Source organism: Chiloscyllium punctatum, chromosome 25 (assembly GCF_047496795.1).
Source record: "Chiloscyllium punctatum isolate Juve2018m chromosome 25, sChiPun1.3, whole genome shotgun sequence".
NCBI classification, from domain to species: domain Eukaryota; kingdom Metazoa; phylum Chordata; class Chondrichthyes; order Orectolobiformes; family Hemiscylliidae; genus Chiloscyllium; species Chiloscyllium punctatum.
Genome location: NC_092763.1, coordinates 44,228,874 through 44,250,039, shown reverse-complemented (window position 1 = coordinate 44,250,039; position 21,166 = coordinate 44,228,874). Strand labels below are relative to the sequence as shown.

Genomic DNA, 21,166 nt, shown 5'->3' with positions numbered 1-21,166 from the left:
GGCTATTACAAAATCTTAGGGTTCATGGGATTGAGGTAATGTATTAGTATGGATGAAGATTGTTAATAAATAAGAAAGAGGAAATAGAAATAAATTGGTCATTTTCAGGTTAGCAAGCTGTAACAATTGGGGCATAAATAAGATCAGTGTTTGTGTTTCAGGCACTTACAATCTACATCAACAATAACTTATATAAGATGGTCGAAAGCTTCACATATCCTGGCAACACAATCGTGAGCAGTTTATCAATTGATGCAAAGTAAACATGGGTATTGCAAAGACTACATTTATGTCTAAATAGAATAAGACTAGATGGACCAACAATCCCTTGTTAAAGCGATCAAACTATGAGTCCACTAAGCCTGTGTCCTCAGTGCACTCTTTACAACACGGAGACTTGAACAGATATTCCTAAACAGGAGAAAATGTGGGGCAGTTTCCATTTTCAGTGTCTCGTGTATCTTTGGTTAGGAGAAGTTCATTAACTTGCACAGCCTCGCTAATTACGAAGCCCATTGCACATATCTGCAATGTCTGGACCACATTTAGAAAGGTGATGCTCGAATACCCAAAGACACAATGCTAGATTGAGACTCCTTATCTACATAAGGTGATACTGAACACACAATTGCCCACTGAAGCAAAAAGCGTTGTATCATGAGGCAGACAGCTGGCTGACAGGACTTTGAGCATATTTTTAAGTTAACTGACAACACAAAGCTGATTCAGAAAGCAGCTTGTGAAGACAGCACAGGGAGGCTACAAATAGCTATAAACAATTAAGAAGAGTGTGACAGGTGCATTATAATGTGGGAAAACATATAGTTATGTTGACTTTGTGAGGAAAAATCGATAATACTTTTTAAAAAGTGAAAGACTGGGAAGTGGTATATTTGCATGGATTTGGGGATCTTTGTGCACAAATCACAAATTAGCGCAAGTACAGTGAAGAATTAGAAATACTAATGAGATATTAGCCTTTGTTCCAATAGAATTGGAATACAAGTGGAAAGAAGTTACTGCAATTATCTTGAGCAATAGTGAGAACAACCCATTGTGTAGTTTTGGTCTTCAAACCCAAGGATAGATATGTTTGCAATGACAATTTACTAAACAGATTTCCGGGATGGGGATGATTTTCTTATGAGGAGAGTTTGAGTAAAGGGCCCATGTTCTGTAAAGTTTTGGAGAATGTGAAGTGATCTCATTGAAATACATAAAATTCTTAGTTAAAAATCACACAACACCAAGTTATATTCCAACAGGTTTAATTGAAAGCACACTAGCTTTCGGAGCGACGCTCCTTCATCAGATGGTCCGAAAGCTAGTGTGCTTCCAATTAAACCTGTTGGACTATAACCTGGTGTTGTGTGACTTTTAGCTTTGTACACCCCATTCCAACACCGGCATCTCCAAATCATAAAATTCTTAAGGAGCTTGACATTCTGGATCCTGAGAAATTATCTCCCTATCTTGTAAGTCTAACTGGGGCTCAGAGTCCCAGGGATTAGTTTTTAGAGCTAAAATGAGACTGTTTCTTCATTCAAAATATTGTGACCTTTCATAGTTCTCTACTATAGAAATTTGTGGCTATTCCGTCATTCGGTATGTTTGGGACAAAGATTGATAAATTCATGCAATCTAAGGGAATCAAGTATATGGATAGGCTGAGGATTAGTCTAAACAACATGTAGTTACTAGTTTAATATCTTGCTTCCCAACTATAAAGTTTTCAAATATAAGCAACAAAATAAATCTGCAAAATTACAGACTCATGTTCAGGAATCAATGCAGAGTAGAAGCCATAATGTTAATACTTTGAATGAGGAAAGGTTAGAAATGAGAGGGAACTTTATGAGGTTTTATAAAATTAAATAAAAGGAGGGCAATACAGGAAAAATGGAAGGTATACTGGACAGTTAGTGCCAAAGAATATCTCATGTTCAATAACACAATAGTGGGTCAATCTTAATAACTCAGAAATTTTGTATTTATTACCTTTTAAGTTTTGACTAATGGAAATTATCTGTAGCTTTCTTGAAGAATAAGGCATTATACCTTAGTTACAGTTTCCTACACAACTCCAATATTCCTCCTTCCCTTAATATCTAAAATCTACCATTGTCTGGTTAAAATGATCAAGAATGCATGAAGCTTTGGAACAGAAAAAGGAGATTGGGGACAATAAATCTGAACTTTATTCAACAATTAAAATCAGCAGTCTGTCTTCACCACATTACTGAACAAATTCTTCTTCCAGAAATGCATTGTACTGTATCTTGAGCATGTGTGATTGTTATTTAGTGTTCACTATCTCCACCCCCACTATGCCTGATAACTTGTTTGACAGTTTAACCTGGAGAATACTGAAGTATGGAGGACAGCCATCAACAATTTGATTTAAACATAGATCAATTGCCTTTTAACTGAAACTTTAAAAGATTACAAAAGTCTTATGGTTGGTTCAGCTGATAAATGCATCATGTTGGCTACAGAGGCAGCTGTCAAACTGCATGGCTATGATGGCTGGATTTTCTAACGTAATCCCATCTTAATTTCATGGACGCATAATATAGAATGATGAAATATATTAACAATGGGGCCTGCCATATCTTCTTTGTCCTAACTGGGTTTTTCTAGTTGTTCCCACCCTTGCTGAAAACACTGTTGGTCTCTTCTCCCCCACCCCAAGACACATAAATTCTAGGGATGAAGCCTGTGACCCAAGCAGGTTTTCCTTTATCTGGCCCATTTATTTTCTATGGCTAATATTAGCAAAAAATAATCATGACATTTTTTTATTCACCCCTGGAACGTGGGTGTCCTGACTGGACATCATTTATTTCCATCCCTAGTTGCCCTTCAGAAGATAGTAGTGAATTGCCTTCTTGAACTGGCCATGTGTTGTAGGTAGACCTACAATGCCCTTTGGGAGGGATTTCCAGGATTTTGACTGAGGGACAATGAAAAAATGGTGATAACAATGACTAAATGGTGATATAACTTAAAGTCACAATGGTGAGTGATTTGGAGAGGAGCTTGCAGGTTGTGGTGTTCTCATGTATCTGCTGCCCTTGTCCTTCTAGATGGAAGTGGCCATTGGTTTAGAAGGTGTTGTCTAAGGGTCTTTGGTGAATTTCTGTAGTGCATCTTCTAGATAGTACACACTGTTGCTACTGAGCATCAATGGTAGAGGAAGTGGATGTTTGTGGCTGTGGTACCAATCAATTGGGCTACTTTGTCCTGGATGGTGTCAAGCTTCTTGAGTGTCGTTGGAACTGCATTTATCCAGGCGAGTGGGGAGTATTCCATCACACTCCTTACATGTGCCTTGTAGATAGTGGACAAAGTTTGGGGAATCAGGAAGTGAGTTACTCGTTGCAGTATTCCTTGCCTCTGACCTGCTCTTGTTGCCACTGTATTTATACAGTGAGTCCAGTTGAGTTTCTGGTCACTATTAATTCTCTAATAGAGGAAGATGGTCTTGAAACAACCTCCTTTCTCCTTTCATTTCCATCTCACTTAGAAACTTCAAAACTCTCCAGACTACCTTCTACTGTTCAAATTGCTCTTCAATCTATTATAATCCATTTCTGTAAGAAAGTAATTCTCCATCTTGTAACAGAAGGTCATTGTCTCCTAACATACCCTAATCAGGGAAGAGTACCTCAGACTGTAATTATCTTAAATATATTCATCTACTATACTGTAGTGTATTAGGTGTTGCATAATCATCTGATACTGTTGCAATAACCAACTGAAAGTGCAATCTCAGGAATTCCTTAGTAGGTCATTAATGATTATTTAGTAAAATGGATTTATTTGCTAGTTTCCATTATGGTAAAGTACAGCAATGTTGCTATGATCCCGTTTGATCAAAGTGCCTGTAATTAGTCTGGCTGCCACTGCAGGACCTTCAGTACAAAAAGAAGAAATTTGTTCCACTGATATGAATCACTCAGCAGTGAAGATGGATCACTTATCCCATGAAGAGAATATGCAAAACCTGTGCTAGGAATCTGAAATAGGTAAATAAAATGTTGAAACTGGCAGTGCCTCTAAAGTGAACAGTTGTGCAAATATTTTATGGAGGAGTAATTATAACCATTCAAAATTATGATGACTGTTTCTAACTGTAACTTTATATGTCTTCCTTTTTCTAGATTGTCAACAACGGCATTCTAACATACTTAATTTTAACTTAACACTCACCCATTTCGGTATGTTCCCACTACATATAATATTCGTAGGTTCTTCGGAGAAATTCCTTATCAAATTCATTTGCTGTATGATGAAATTTGCAGAAAAAGGTGGTCGGGTACCTGGTGAGGTGGAGAAAGGTGGTCTAACTATGAATATCTATTTGTCAGTGACCTTGTTTGACAAACCCTGTGAATTCTAAAGTCTGTAAACTTAATAAATTGATTAATATAATGACCCCTATCTGAAATCCAAATAGTTCTGCCTTACTTGCTCAATGTCTCAATGGAAACCTAATGCCTGGCTTCCTGCTCCCACTGATGTCAGAGCAATTAAAGGTCACTGATTGTGGCACAACGAGAGCTGCTTAAAAAAAGCCTCCCAGCTAGAACTACCTGTTTCTCCACAAAACCGGGCTCAATGATTTTTTTTTCTCCAAGATAAGGTTACTTTGGAAACTAATTTTTCAAGGACAGGTTCATAAATATTGGAATGTGTGAATAATAGCTTGAGCTTAATCACAGGAAATCTTAAGAAAAAACACCTTTGCAAATTGATTTATAACTCTGTCTGCGTGAATGAATTATATGAACTAAAACTGGGTCCATAATGTGTCCCAACATGAAGTGTTGGTGTCATTCAGTAATCTTGTTATGCAGAATTGTTACCTGAAAGGTCTACGAAAATATTATTCTGCACTGACTCTAGAAACACTAAAAACCAATCAAGATGAAATGGCTTCGAACTATCTTATAGTACCTGGAGTAAAAGGGAAGTAAAACTTAAAGTAATGTAGTTTCTTTATGTTCTCAGGGCATCCTAAAACACACCATAACCAATTAAGTACTTTTAAACTCTTGTCATATCTGTAAATATGGCAATTTTTTGTGCATAGCTAAGTTCCACAAATAGCCTTGAGATATAAAATGAGATCATATGTTTTAATGGTATTGGTTGAAGCTAAGTGTTATTCAAGGCATGGGGAAAACTAAACTGTGATTTAAGAAGTGCCATAAGATTTTTCTTTAACATTATAAATAAAACACAGTGAAACTAAATTATTATATTATTACACCTTCCTGAGTGAGTACTTTAATATCTCATGCAAAAGATGGCACGTGTCACGGCACTGCCACAGTATTGAAGTGTTAGTTTAGGTTATGTTCAATGTCTCTGAAGTGGGCCTTGAAAGCACAAACTTGTGACTCAGAGCTGGCACACTATCCCTGTGCCAAGCTTGACGTCTTGGTAAAAGCAGCATAAACAAAACCTTCCAGAAAGGACAGTAGTTGTAAGGCCTCGTGGTAATTGTATAAAGCAAAGCATAACTTAATTGTTTAAGTGGTTCATTTCTGGAACGTGACGGCTTGTCACATTGGCCTTACCATTGCAAAACATCATTTTTCCTTTTATTTCTTTTGAATTTGGAAAGAATGAAGCAAATTGTATTACTGATGGGAAGAAGGTGAAGTAATATTTAAAAGTACAACTTGTTCCATTCCAGCATAATTATGCACTGGTGCACTATACTCATGTTATGGTGCAGTCACTTACATTAATTCACCACCTTCTTCCCATGTGCTGCAGGATTCATACTCTATGCATGTTCTTTCTCAGTCCTGTGTTTCTACATGATGATTCTTGGCTGCACATTCTCATTCTCCAGCCACTTCATTGTGATACAAGTCCTGAATTCTTAATCAAAAACCTGCGGACCAACTGTTTTTTGACAAAAGGTATTTTCAGTTTTCAGATGCACATACCTATAGGTCCATTTAGGACAAGCACATGTTTTGTCAAAGGGTCCACACTCAGCACGTCCACTGATCCATCCAAGTTGCTTCTGAGAAAACCTTCAGTTTTTCGGTCTTATTGGTTGTGTGGATAAAAGATAACTTTGCTATACACCTACTTTCTTCTCAATGCTGATTCTTAGCCTTACAAAAAATCTAATTAGATCAAGGTAATACAAACATTTTGTCATTTTGGAATGTGGACTAAATTTTGTGTAGCTTGAACATACAGTTTGAGAAGCACAGGCAATGAAAAATCAAAGTGGGATAAGCTTATCCAGAAACTAACTGGATTTTGCCAGCAGTAGAAGAACTCCACAGCAATTTTGCTGCCAAATGGAATAGGATTGCAATGAGAATTACTAAGCATATACTTAATCATGAAACTGCATAGTGCTCACTGCAACTTAAGGGAGGTTTCAGATACTATCTGTGGTGCAGGCAGATCACATGCTTTCTGGTTCGCACCAGATTAAGGATGGATTTTTGTTGACAAGGCAGTTAGAAGCAATGAGGAATTTGCAACAACAACAGTATGTGATGGATGACAGTTATAGGAATGGGGGAAAGTCTTAGATACAGTCACATAGATCGGTTAACTCCAGGAAAGGTAAGAGAGATAGGCAGCTAGTGTAGGAGTCTTTTGTGGATATACCCATTTCAAACAGGTATGCTGTTTTGGAAAATGTAGGGGGTGATGGATTCTCATGGGAACGTAGCACGAAGAGCCAAGTTTCTGGTATTGAGACTGGTTCTAATGCAATGAGGGTCACGTCCGGATCCAAGAGATGAATTGTGTTAGGGGATTCTGTAGTCCGAGGTATAAACAGACGTTTCTGTGGCCAGCAACAAAAAATCAGAATGATGTGTTGCTTCCCTTGTGCCAGGATTAAGAATGTCTCAGAGAGGGTGCAGAATGTTCTCACGGGGGAGAGGGGCCAGCAAGAGGTCGTTGTTCACATTGGAACCAACGACATAGGAAGGGAAAAGGTTGAGAGTCTGAAGGAAGATTACAGAGAGTTAGGCAGGAATTTAAAAAGGACGTCCTCGAGAGTAGTAATATTTGGATTACTCCCAGTGCTACAAGTTAGTGAGGGCAGGAATAGGAGGATACAGCAGATGAACGCATGGCTGAGGAGCTGGTGTATGGGAGAAGGATTCACATTTTTGGATCATTGGAATCTCTTTCGGAGTAGAAGTAACTTGTACAAGAAGGACAGATTGCACCTAAATTGGAAGGGGACTAATGTACTGGCGGGGACATTTGCTGGAGCTGCTCGGGAGAATTTAAACTAAGTAAGGTGGGGGGGGGTGGGACCGAGGGAGATGGTGAGGAAAGAGGTCAATCTGAGATTGATACAGTTGAGAACAGAAGCGAGTCAAACAGTCATGGCAGGCAGGGACAAGGTAGGACTAATAAATTAAACTGCATTTATTTCAATGCAAGGGGCCTAACAGGGAAGGAGATGAACTCAGGGCATGGTTAGGAACATGGGACTGGGATAGCATAGCAATTACGGAAACATGGCTCAGGGATGGGCAGGACTGGCAGCTTAATGTTCCAGGATACAAATGCTACAGGAGGGATAGAAAGGGAGGCAAGAGAGATGGGGGAGTGGCGTTTTTGATAGCGGATAGCATTACAGCTGTGCTGAGGGAGGATATTCCCAGAAATACATCCAGGGAAGTTATTTGAGTGGAACTGAGAAATAAGAAAGGGATGATCACCTTATTGGGATTGTATTATAGACCTCCTAATTGTCAGAGGGAAATTGAGAAACAAATTTGTCAGGAGATCTCATCTATCTGTAAGAATAATAGGGTGATTATGGTAGGGGATTTTAACTTTCCAAATGTAGACTGGGACTGCCATATTGTTAAGGGTTTAGATGGAGAGGAATTTGTTAAGTGCGTACAAGAAAATTTTCTGATTCAGTATGTGGATGTACCTACCAGAGAAGGTGCAAAACTTGACCTACTCTTGGGAAATAAGGCAGGACAGGTGACTGAGGTGTCAGTGGGGGAGCACTTTGGGGCCAGCGACCATCATTCTGTTAGATTTAAAATAGTGATGGAAAAGGATAGACCAGATCTAAAAGTTGAAGTTCTAAATTGAAGAAAGGCCAATTTTGACGGTATTAGGCAAGAAATTTTGAAAGCTGATTCGGGGCAGATGGTCGCAGGTAAAGGGATGGCTGGAAAATGGGAAGCCTTCAGAAATGAGAGAACGAGAATTCAGAAAAAGTATATTCCTGTCAGGGTGAAAGGGAAGGCTGGTAGGTATAGGGAATGCTGGATGACTAAAAGAAATTGAGGGTTTGGTTAAGCAAAAGAAGGAAGCATATGTCAGGTATGGACAGGATAGATCGAGTGAATCCATCGAAGAGTATAAAGGCAGTAGGAGTATATTTAAGAGGGAAATCAGGAGGGCAAAAAGGGGACATGAGGTAGCTTTGGCAAATAGAATTAAGGAGAATCCAAAGGGATTTTACAAATATATTAAGGACAAAAGGATAACTAGGGAGAAAGAAGGGCCTCTCAGAGATCAGCAAGGTGGCCTTTGTGTGGAGCCACAGAAGATGGAGGAGATACTAAACGAGTATTTTGTATCAGTATTTACTGTGGAAAAGGATATGGAAGATATAGACTGTAGGGAAATAGATGGTGACACCTTGCAAAATATCCAAATTACAGAGGAGGAAGTGCTGGATGTCTTGAAACGGTTAAAGGTGGATATATCCCCAGGACCTGATCAGGTATACCCTGGAACTCTGTGGAAAACTAGAGAAGTGCTGAGATATTAGACCCGTGAGCCTGAAGTCGGTGGTGGGCAAGTTGTTGGAGGGAATCTTGAGGGACAGAATGTACATGTATTTGGAAAGGCAAGGACTTATTAGGGATAGTCGACATGGCTTTGTGAGTGGGAAATCATGTCTCACAAACTTGATTGAGATTTTTAAGGAAGTAACAAAGTGGATTGATGAGGGCAGAGCGGTAGATGTTATCTATATGGATTTCAGTAAGGCGTTCGACAAGGTTCCCCATGGGAGACTGATTAGCAAGGTTAGATTTCATGGAATACAGGGAGAACTAGCCATTTGGATACAAAACTGGCTCAAAGGTACAAGACAGAGAGTTGTGGTGGAGGGTTGTTTTTCAGACTGGAGGCCTGTGACCAGTGGAGTGCCACAAGGATCGGTGACGGGACCTCTACTTTTTGTCATTTACATAAATGATTTGGATGCGAGCATAACAGGTACAGTTAGTAAGCTTGCAGATGATACAAAAATTGGAGATGTAGTGGACAGCGAAGAGGGTTACCTCAGATTACAACAGGATCTGGACCAGATGGACCAATGGGCTGAGAAGTGGCAGATGGAGTTTAATTCAGATAAATGTGAGGTGCTGCATTTTGGGAAAGCAAATCTTAGCAGGACTTATACACTTAATGGTAAGGTCCTAGGGAACGTTGCTGAACCAAGAGACCTTGGAGTGCAGATTCATAGCTCCTTGAAAGTGGAGTCGCAGGTAGATAGGATAGTGAAGAAGGCGTTTGGTATGCTTTCATTTATTGGTCAGAGTATTGAGTACGGAGTTGGGAGGTCATGTTGCAGCTGTACAGGACATTGGTTAGGCCACTGTTGGAATATTGCGTGCAATTCTGTTCTCCTTCCTAGCGGAAAGATGTTGTGAAACTTGAAAGAGTTCAGAAAAGATTTACAAGGAAGTTGCCAGGGTTGGAGGATTTGAGCTACAGGGAGAGGCTGAACAGGCTGGGGCTGTTTTTCCTGGAGTGTTGGAGGCTGAGGGGTGACCTTATAGAGATTTACAAAATTATGAGGGCCATGGATAGGGTAAATAGACAAAGTCTTTTCCCTGGGGTAGGGGAGTCCAGAACTAGAGGGCGTAGGTTTTTTCACACGGAGGGTGGTATGTGTATGGGATGAGCTGCCAGAGGATGTGGTGGAGGCTGGTACAATTGCAACATTTAAGAGGCATTTGGATGGGTATATGAATAGGAAGGGTTTGGAGGGATATGGGCCAGGTACTGGCAGTGGGACTAGATTGGGTTGGTATATCTGGTCGGCATGGATGGGTTGGACCGAAGGGTCTGTTTCCATGCTGTACATCTCTATGACAATGACTCTATGACTATGACAACCCATTGAAACACGTCTGCAGCAGATGAAAAGTACAATACCTGCCATGTGTCCACCTGCGTAGCCACAAAGCAGAATATTGGGTTGCTGAAAATGCTGTTCAATGCCTCAATTAATCTGGAGGAGCTCGCTAGTATGGTCCAACAAATATGTCATACACGGTGATGGCTTTCTGTACTCTCCACAGGATAGCATTGCAGTGTGATGAGGCGTTTCATCAGGTAAGTATCATTGATGCTGAGCTGGCAATTCATAATCAGGAAGTCTTGACTGGATGCGAGGGACATTGTAAAGCATGCCTTGGAAGAATGGGACAATCTGATACTTATCTGGTTTCTTAAACAACAATTATCTTTCCTACTGAATTTAATAAATTACAAACTAAATGTATACTCCTGTCCCCATCTTCCAGTCACTATCATAGCACTGATTGCTCAAGTCAAGATGCTTACTCAGTATTGAGTCTATCCAAAAAAGGCTAGCCCCTATACTGGCAGACCATAGATGTCCTGAGATGAGGATGGCTTCTGCCAAGCAATGAACAAAACAAAACAAAAAAGATGAAGTTAGCATCCTTGAATTAAAATAACATTGAAAACAAGATCAAATTTGTTACACCTATAAAACCATAAGTAATTAGATTAGATTACATTACAGTGTGGAAACAGGTCCTTCAGCCCAACAAGTCCACACCGACCCACCAAAGCATAACCCACCCATACCCCTACATTTACCCCTTACCGAACACTATGGGCAATTTAGCATGGCCAATTCACCTGACCTGCACATCTTTGAACTGCGGGAGGAAACCGGAGCAAACCCACGCAGACACGGGGAGAACGTGCAAACTCCACACAGTCAGTCACCTGAGGCAGGAATTGAACCCGGGTCTCAGGCGCTGTGAGGCAGCAGTGTTAACCACTGTGCCACCGTGCTGCCCATAATCTTCTTCATATGAAGGGAGGCTGCTGACTTTATGGTCCCATGACCTGCCATGACATTGGAAGAGGTCTTCTGGCAACCTAAGGCCTAGAAGACCAAGTGGCTGAAGGGTTTCTGTACAGGAACAGAAACCTCCCCAAGAATCTCTGATGTTGGAGCTGGGGTCACTGGCAGATGGCTAAGAAGTTTCAGTTTCAGAGCATGCTGAGAAGACACGTCAAATGTGGAGGGCAGCCAATCTTCACCCCATTCAAATCTCATCTACCTCCCTCCTGAGCAAAGAAGCACAAGAGCCTGGTGGAGATTCATGTACTTTGCCACTCTCCCACTGCCCCCACACCTTAATATTCCTGTATGGAACTAAGGGACAAGGTGATGTTCTGCAGATCTGCATGCCCCTGATGGATCTGTCTCTCTGAGTATTGACATTTTCTCAATGGAGAAAGCCATGTGCTCACATACCTACGACTTTATGATACTCAAAAGGACTCCTTATTAAGATTCTCAGATGTTCTCTCACATCTCCCTTTAACTCCATAAATTTGCATCTAGAGACTTGTCGTCAGCCTTGCAGTCAGTATATTCCTGGCCTCCCATAGATCTCTGATTATTATTGATCTTGTTTGTAACAATCTTGGACAGTTGATTGCACAAGTGTCTGCATGCACTTTTAGACCAAATTGCAACAAACAATCTGAGACCATATGTGACCCACTCCAGTGACAGTATCTGCACTGGTGATGAGTGCTGGATACAGTGGGATGCTGCACTCTCTGAGATCTTTAAACCCCTCAAATAATCTGGACAGTGCAGCTGAAACAGTTCTCTTGAGTTTCCACAACCTGCACGTGAAATAAACATTTAGAAATAGCAATGTGTGAGTCTGTCTATAAGAACTTCATGTTCTGCAAGTCCCTATAAAACCAATGTTGCGCATGTGAACACAACAGGTTGGATTTTATGCTCCCCTGCCAGCAGGTGTGAAGGCAGGGAGGGTGTCTAAAATCAGCAGGCAGCTATTCACCACTTACCCACCTACTCCTGCCCCACTGCAATTTTACAGTGGCAGTGGGGGATTAACTTTAGGTGAGCCAAGTGAATTAATGTCGACTTACAGGTCCCCTCCCACTGCTAATGAAATGTAATTGATGGCGGGAGATGTGCATGCCACGCAAGAAGCCCAGCAGCCTTCCCTACATGGGATAACAGTGGGCAAACAGAGGACCCTCTTCAACAGGCCCCTGAGACAATTGGAAGGCCATGTCAGGACCTCAGGATCCTTTCCTCCACCATAGTCTCTCAAACCCAGCTCCATGTGTCCCACGAGGTCCCCAAACAGTTAAAAATAAAATCCTGAGCCAGTGCTAAATGCCTCCTCAAGTCCCAAACATTGTACTGCCAGTGGACACTCCTCCCAGTGGTGCTGTTTATACTGGAGAGTTGCAGGGCTCTGATTGATTGACAGATCTCTGAGGTGGAGCTTCCTGACCCTAGGGTACATTTCAGATCTATTAATTGCCCACTGGCTGATAGACAAACACACGCACATGCACAGTAATAGGACGGCACGCACATGCACAGTAATAGGACGGTCCCATGCCTTGTTAAGGCTGAATGGCCAACTGCTGCATGATTGCTCTCAGTCAGCTGGATTCCTCAAGAGTGAAGACACACCTGCTTCCAGTGCTGCTGCTGGATCCCTCATCAATGACTCGGAGGCAAGCAATGATTAGATTAGATTCCCTATAGTGTGGGGGTAAATCCCCCACATTTATCCCTAACTAATGTACCTAACACTATGGGTAATTTAGCATGGCCAATTCACCTGACCAGCACATCTTTGGACTGTGGGAGGAAACCAACACAGGCACAAGGAGAAGTCACCAAAGGTGAGAATCGAACCCGGGTCCTTGGTGTTGTGAGGCAGCAGTGCTAACCACTGAGCCATTGTGCCACCCCAAATACACAAGTCAAAAGAACTATAAGTCGAGTGTTTCATAAAAGACAGGAACCCCTACAGTAAGATGGATTGGGCAGCGAACAGTAAAATGAATTAGCTGAGGTGGTCAAAGGAAAAGTTGCAATGGTAAGTTTGTGTAGCTTTTAGAAGATATCAGAGCAAGCTGGATGGCATTAGAAAGGCAGCTCAAAAATGAAGGCCAATATGGCTGAAGACTGATGAAGTGAAGGGACTGTGAAAGTCACTTGAAGCTAGAATCATTCCACTGACGAGTGCTCCACAACTTGAGTGCAAATGGGGCACAGCGCTGGGGAAAGATGCAGTGATGAACAGACTTAGGAATAAAGATAACAATTTTCAATTTGAAAATTAGCCTGGACAGCTCAGCATCTATGTTGTTCCTTGGTTGCCACTTCAACCTTCAATTGTATCATGTGCAACAAAGAGGAGTAAAGTTTGTATCCAAACTTCAGATGATATATCAAGTACAGAAATCTTCTCAGGTTTTGCAATGGTCGATGAGCTCACATGAAAAAAATACATTAGTGAGAAGTGTCTGATTTCGGAAGACATCATCTTAATTTTCGGCCAAATATAAAAGACTGTGTGACTGCAATATATTTACTGCAGGGTGGTGTTCAATTCTTGGAAGGACCGCTTTCCTTTTGTGCATCTCCTGCAGCATGACATTCAACTATATAACATCAAAGAGAGTGATTTCTCTGCTTTTAAAAATGAGTCAATTTTCAATCCCCTATACAACCTCCTGCTACTTGCCTTCTGGTAACAGCTATTTGCCCGAGATTTTAAATTCCCAGCAAAATATAGTAAACATCAAGTTCACTGGGCAAACGTTTCAAGTGATTCCAACTGGATAAAATTATCTACATATGTTTAGAGTGGCATGGTGGCTCAGTGGTTAGCACTGCTGCCTCACAGCACCAGTGTCCCAGGTTTGATTCCAGCCTCGGCTGACTGTCTATGTGGAGTTTGCACGTTCTCCCCATGTCTGTGTGGGTTCCCTCTGGGTGCTCCAAAGATGTGAATTGGCCATGCTAAATAGCCCATAGTGTTAGGTGCATTAGTTAGAGGGAAATGGGTCTGGGTGGATTACTCTTCGGAGGTTCGGTGTGGACTTGTTGGGCAAAAAGGGCCTGTTTCTGTACTGTAGGGAATCTAATCTAATTAAATAAAACAGATTGATTCACTCAAAAGATGGTTATGCATAAGTGAGTCAGTTTGTTTATAACAGTGGTTACAGGGAAATTAAAATGTTTATAAATAATTGCTACAGATCTTACAGGTTAAGTAAGGGAAACAAAACAGTAGCTACTTTTTTATTTTGCTTCCAGCAATTCAGCCTTTCACTCATATGGAGTGCCATAATGCTTAGCATTTGACTAATATCAAGTGCCATAATGCAAACAAACAGTTCACCAATATCAAGCTCAAATATGCTATTAATCGTGATCATATGTACACAAGAAGTGACCAGCTCCTGTGGTTATAGATTCTTTTCATGATCAATCATAATTTCTCTGTCTTTTCCTTTCTCCTTCTCTGTCTGTCCTTTTGACATCTCCTTCTGCCAATTTACAGAAACTTATTTCTTCGATTACAGTACAGGTCATCAATGTATTCAGTCTTTTATATCTTTAATCAAAGTATGGGTTTAGTTTACGATACTGATTAGCCATATTGCTGAATGAATCAGGAAGCCTTGTAGTTCAGTGGGTGAGTCCCCATGTCTCTGAGGCTGCAGCTCTAAGTTTGAGCTCCCACCAATGATTCCAGCTTAGGAATAGTTGGCCAAGAAAAGTATGTTCATAACCCAAGATAACAAGTTGATTATCAGCTTCCAAATTCCTCTGCTATACACCAGTGACAGCCACTCCCAGGGTGTGAGTAATTCCTGGTCAATCATCTGATAGACGGCAAGATGAAATTTCGACCATCACTATCCCAAATCATTGTGGACTCCAACATTCATGTAAAAAGTATATAATTCTGCAGCAACTCTGCCTGTAGCACACCACCACTGTACAATGAAACTTTGTTTAACTGCAACACCCAATTATGTTCTGCAGCCGCAGTTTAAATGTGATTTGCACCTGTGCAAACGTATCTTATGGAAAGCCCTTTATAGTTAATTTTCCTGGAAAAGATTATAGTTTGCTGGAATTTCTTATCTCAATTCAAGGTCTAGTCTTCATAGCTAAAACACTAGTGTTTCTGGCTGGACTATGTTCTCTCTCTGATTTTCCTTGACACCATTTCTTTTGGACTCTTTTAATATTTAGCAAGTTTAATTTTGAAAGCCTGACAAACAAGTATCTCTTCAATGCTACTTTTCTAGTTTTGCAAGGTTTGCTAATTGACTATCAAGCTTTCAAAATAAGAGTTCAAAGTTTTTTTATCCAGTTTTGGGATATTCTGAAGTGCTTTGGGATATTCCCCTCTATCAGTATAAGAATGCAAGCTGCTGCTATAACAAAGGAAATCTTCATAAAGCAATGGAGTTCTGTGCTTATAATTTTAATTCATCTCATTTAAATGTTTGGAATTCCGCACTCAATTTATGTAAAATATTTTCTCAAATCTTTGTAATTTTGAAATGCATGTATAAAATCAATTTTCTTAATATGTTATGTATTACTGTACTTTAACTCCTGAAGTTATGATGGTGAATATGATGCTGGTTGTTTGTGCTTCTTACTCTCCTGATTTCTCTTTTGGAATATTGTGTGCAAGGTCCTTTAAAAAGGGTTATTTTCAGATAACTTTGCATTTTTGGATCAATCACAGCCTTTGATAGCAATGGTACTCGATTGAAAGTTCAATGGAGTAAAGTGTAAAAACACAGCAAAATTAGATTCTGGGCCAAATAGACATGGACCCCTAGGAAGGCCAATCTTACAACGCATTTTTTAGTTTTACAAAGTTAAATAATTAAGCATATGATACAGAAAATTTGTAAATTGTTCTTTTAGACTGAGTGTGGAATGAACTGAGGAGATAGAAACCTGTTCTTTTCTTTGGGCTGAATTTATTTCCTTCTCTTTTGCAATGGCTTTGGACCTGTTTTCTGTTACATTGAGAATTTCACTTAGTTTTAAAATTCTGACATGTAATTATTTAATGTGGTTAACCATTAGAAATATCTTTTTAAGTGTTCTTGCCCATCCCAATGACAGAGAATGCAGTGAAGCCATTTTCCTGGAATTGGGATACAAACGTTTGTAACTATTGGGTTGTTTGCTTTTTTTTCCTAATGCTGCTCTTGTTTATTTCAGGGAACCAAGAAAGATTGTCCTTCACAAAGGATCCACAGGATTAGGCTTTAACATTGTCGGTGGAGAAGATGGTGAAGGGATTTTTGTATCTTTCATCTTGGCGGGTGGGCCAGCAGACCTCAGTGGAGAGCTACGAAGAGGAGATCGGATTTTATCAGTGAGTGATAAGTGTGTTTACTGAAGATGAGGTTAAATTCCCTTAGGGGTTGTAAATCGATATGAAGTACAGCATCAATACTTGAGGCAAGCCCCATATTGAATCTAACCAGCTTTCTGAAATTACATCTCACAAGATGAAAAGGAGTTAATCAGCAAGGTTTTGTCATATACAGAGTAATCAAGCAGTAGTGTGCACTACCATAAAATAACCGATAATCAATCCCACAAATGCTGTTCACTGTTGCCACTGATGACCACAGACAAATTTCATAATGAGGGAAATATCTCTACATAGGAAGGAAGCAGGGAGCTTGAGCTACCTTTTCAAAAAATAAGGAAAGCTTTATAAAAGATGGGATGTGACATTCCATTATAGTGAAATAACTGTGTACAAGTGTGGAGCTGGGTGGGTGCCTTTATATGATTTGCACAGCCAAAGTAAAGGGATGGTTACATAGATGATAGGAAGCAGACTTAGATAATGATTTGGAGATGCCAGTGTTGGACTGGGGTGTACAAAGTTTAAGAATCACACAACACCAGGTTATAGTTCAACAGGTTTAATTGGAAGCACTAGCTTTCGGAGCGCCGCTCCTTCATCAAGTGGTTGTGGAGGACACAATTGTAAGACACAGAATTCATAGCAAAAGTTTACAGCGTGACGTAACTGAAATTATAAATTGAAAAATACATTGATTGTTTGTTGAGTCTTTCATCTGTTCGAATACCATGATAGTTTCACTTCTTTCATGTGTAAATCACAAAACTTTTTTTTTTAATTTGCATTCTCAGGTTAACTGTAACAATTGGTGTTAGCTGGACAATATGTTGGAGGTGTTAGCCCCCTGTGTTCTCTGTCTGTGCCATAATGTTTAGACTGATGCCCTGCGGCATGGTACTCTGGGGAAACCAAGCAAAGGCTACGGCAACGGGTGAATGGGCACCGCACAACAATCAACAGACAAGAGTGTTCCCTCCCAGTTATGGAACACTTCAGCTGTCCAGGACATTTGACCTTAGACCTTCGGGTGACTGTCCTCCAAGGCGGACTTCAGGACAGGCAGCAGCGAAAAGTGGCCGAGCAAAGGCTGATAGCTCAGCTCCGTACCCATAGGGAGGGCCTCAACCAGGACCACCATTGCACTATACACACAGACAAACACACACTCCCATACACACGCACTCCTTTACACACACATAAACACAGACACACACACAGACACTCACACACACCCTTACAGACTCACATACTCCCACACTCTCACATGCATCCTCTCAGAGACTTAGAGCACTCTACACTCTACTCTCACATAGACACACACTCTCTCACACTCATAACCACCCAACCCAGACAGACACACGTACACACACACATGCACACGTATACATATATGTTTGTGGGATGAATTTGTAATTGCAGAGTTACATTATACTTTGCTCAAAAACTGCATGAATTCATGTAAGACTCAGTTTTCTCACTTTTTAGGTTAGAATCAGTCTAAACATTATGGCACAGACAGAGAACGCAGAAGGCTAACACCTTTAACATGTTTTCTAGCTAACACCAATTGTTACAGTTAACCTGAGAATGTAACTTTTAAAAAAAAGTTTTGTGATTTACACATTGAAGAAGTGAAACTATTGTGGTATTCAAATAGATGAAAGACTCAACAAACAATCAAGGTATTTTTCAATGTATAATTTCAGTTCCATCGCACTGTAAACTTTTGCTATAAATTCTGTGTCTTACAACTGTGTCCTCCACTATCACCTGATGAAGGAGCGGCGCTCCGAAAGCTAGTGCTTCCAATTAAACCTGTTGGACTATAACCTGGTGTTGTGTGATTTTTAGACTCAGATAAGTGGAACTTGAGATGGAATGCTGCTTTAAGCATCCTGTGTGTCTAATAAACTCAGCTTCTAGAAGGAAGTCTTTCATTTGCTCAGGCCATAAAGATAATTGATATGTAGGATGAAAATGCAAGTGTCATCCTGAGATTTAATTCATCAAATGAACATACAAATTAGGAATAGGAGAACCTGCTGTCACCATCTTCGAACTCAAAAATACTGTTCTTGGGTGAGGTGCATTATGGGACTTTTTTGACTACCTGTCAGCTTCCTTTCTTCTGACCGATGGTCAGCAGATTGCTTCCTTGACTGCACTTCCTTAAGCTGTGAGGTGACTATATCTAAAGATGTGTTGGTCACAAAGTTCTCAGCCTCATAGCTGCAGCCCAATGCCTCCACCCAACATTCAAGCTCAAAAAACTGGTGTTCAAAAGCAAACCAAGTGTCGTACTTATTACAGATGCAATCATCCAGACTGACAGGAGCATCTAAGATTTCCTACACATTGCAGGCTGTACAATACACCTGATACACCAAACAGTATCTTTACTTAAAGGAACACTTTCCCTAAATTACACCAAGTAGAAAATTAACTAAGTCTTCTTTTAAAAATAAGTTAGAAGTTATCTTTCCCTAGTGCAACTTTAAAATGGGCAAAAACCACTTATCCACCACCTCCCAGTCAGCTCACTGCTTTGTGCTGATGTCATTTCTGTCAGCCTTTTTGAATTCTAGCAAGGTTCTTGCTGCTCCATCTGAGCTTGATCTGGACTGCACCCAAAAATCTTTCACAGGGAATCTCTTCTACCACCATTCAATCCCAGGTTCGCACTGCTGCCACTCTGTCTCCTCTTCAAGACTATAGACTTGAAAGTTATCTCCTTTTTTTATTTCCCGAGTCCAACTTAGGTCCACACTCTGTCTGCTTCACTATGATGCTAGCTTGCTGCACATTTTTCCGAGTCTGCTTCACACTGTGCCTGATTGTTGCACACTCTTAACTTTCATGCAATTTTCCATCCAAGTCCCCAGAAAATCAGCCTGTAGTTCTGGATTGTTAGTTTAGTGACATTACCGCCATGCCATCACCTCCCTACTTTATTTATACCTCAGATTATAATTGCACAGTGATATTTGTTGGAGCCAAGCAGAAAGATGACACAGGTATGCTTCTTCTATCTTGTGCACGAATTAATCCTGGAATGTCTGTTAGGACAATATTCATTGTATAGATTTATTATACATTTTAATCCTTACTACTTAATTTAAGCCTGCTGGAAACTTAGACTTATTTCACCTCTGGTCTGTAATACATCTGATCAGATAAATTACTGTGTCAAAAAGATGAAGTGGAAAAACTGTGTAAAATGGAGATTGTTTCACTTTTCTTTGTTAATGGTCTCTGCCTTCATGAAAACAAAATTGTATTACATTCTCTTGGAAATTTAAGCATGTGAAATGACTCGTGATAAACTCTAGGTGTTGCACAGAAAGCAATTATAGAAAATTCATATATAATCCAATTGTCTTGACTCACTGAATAGTTACAGACATTTAGCCTGTTTATGTCTTACATGAATAATAAACTCTGTTTATGCAGCTCATTCTCTTATAGCTTTCTAAAGATAGCAGCTGCATGACTCAATTTTTCCTCTAATACTGTCCCTGTCCAGATTGCTCTGGAGTAAAACAGCAGCAGTATTTGTGTAATGTAAATTCATTTCTACCCTCTAGTATAAGATAGTGGAGCACATTCTACCCAGTACCAATTCATAATTTGCTAAGAGGCTTTGGGTATATGTTTCCTAGATTCTTATTTCATGACTCTGGCCACTGTACCTTTAGCAGCGACTCAGCCAGTTCCTTCAGGTGGAATATATTTGTGATGTAGATTAAAATAAGTACAGGGTTTTATGCAAATACAAATAACTTTTATATGTTGGATGTGATCAGCCATTCCTCTACAACAGATCATTGCTGTTCATTGCAAGGATGTTACCAACCTGCTGCTGCCTCAGAGGGCAGCAAGAGTTATGCAGCACAGAATTAGAAAATTATTGCTTTGGTTATAGTGATTGTAACAAGGTCAGCCAGGTGGGCCTCATAGAAAACATGGGGGTGGAGAGATAATTAATCCTATTCAAATTCGTTTTGTAATGATTGTAACAAGACTAGCTAGATAGACTTCATAGAATATGAGCTCTCTGATTGGGACCATTAATCTGGTTCAATTAGGGAGTCCTGGCTGACAGATATAAACAGGACTGTCAGAAATTCTGTTCACTCTGAGAGCTGGTTCTAAGGAAGTTGAATCCATGTCAAAGATTCTCCATGCATAAATAAAGGGTGACTTCGTGATAGGATGCTGGCCTCTGTGGAGTTACTTTAATGATAACTACTCCATTTGAGGTTATTGCCACAATCATATGTAGCCTGTTTCCATTGTCACTCTTCTGATCCACCTTAATCAATAACTAAGAATGCTCTACTATTATTCACTATTTATTCCAATAACATTTTCAAAACGTTTGTGGTTGGAAGTTCTGTTCCTCAAATGTTCGTTCCTTAGATTAGTGCCCACCTTGATGTCTGTGCCAGATTACTTACTTATTAGCATACCCACGTTCCAAGATGCTTTCATCCTACAAAGCAATCATTGTTAATGCTCTGGTCCTGAGACAAGAGTGGGATGGTTACAAAGATATATTAGGTGAAAGTGAGGACTGCAAATGCTGGAGACGAGAGTAGAAAAATGTGGTGCTGGATAAGCGCAGCAGGTCAGGCAGCATCCGAGGAGCAGGAGAATCA

The 21,166-nt window shown here is 40.3% G+C and overlaps 1 protein-coding gene across 11 annotated transcripts in view; it reads left to right on the top strand.

Annotated features, from left to right (window-relative positions):
* The window catches only part of dlg3 (discs, large homolog 3 (Drosophila)), a 534,760-nt gene that overhangs the window by 380,225 nt on the left and 133,369 nt on the right, over positions 1–21,166 (top strand). For all 11 annotated transcript variants that reach the window (XM_072595179.1, XM_072595178.1, XM_072595175.1 and 8 more), the window contains one exon: positions 16,349–16,505. In XM_072595179.1, the coding sequence (XP_072451280.1) occupies positions 16,349–16,505 (157 nt within the window). The remainder of the gene's footprint in view (positions 1–16,348; positions 16,506–21,166) is intronic.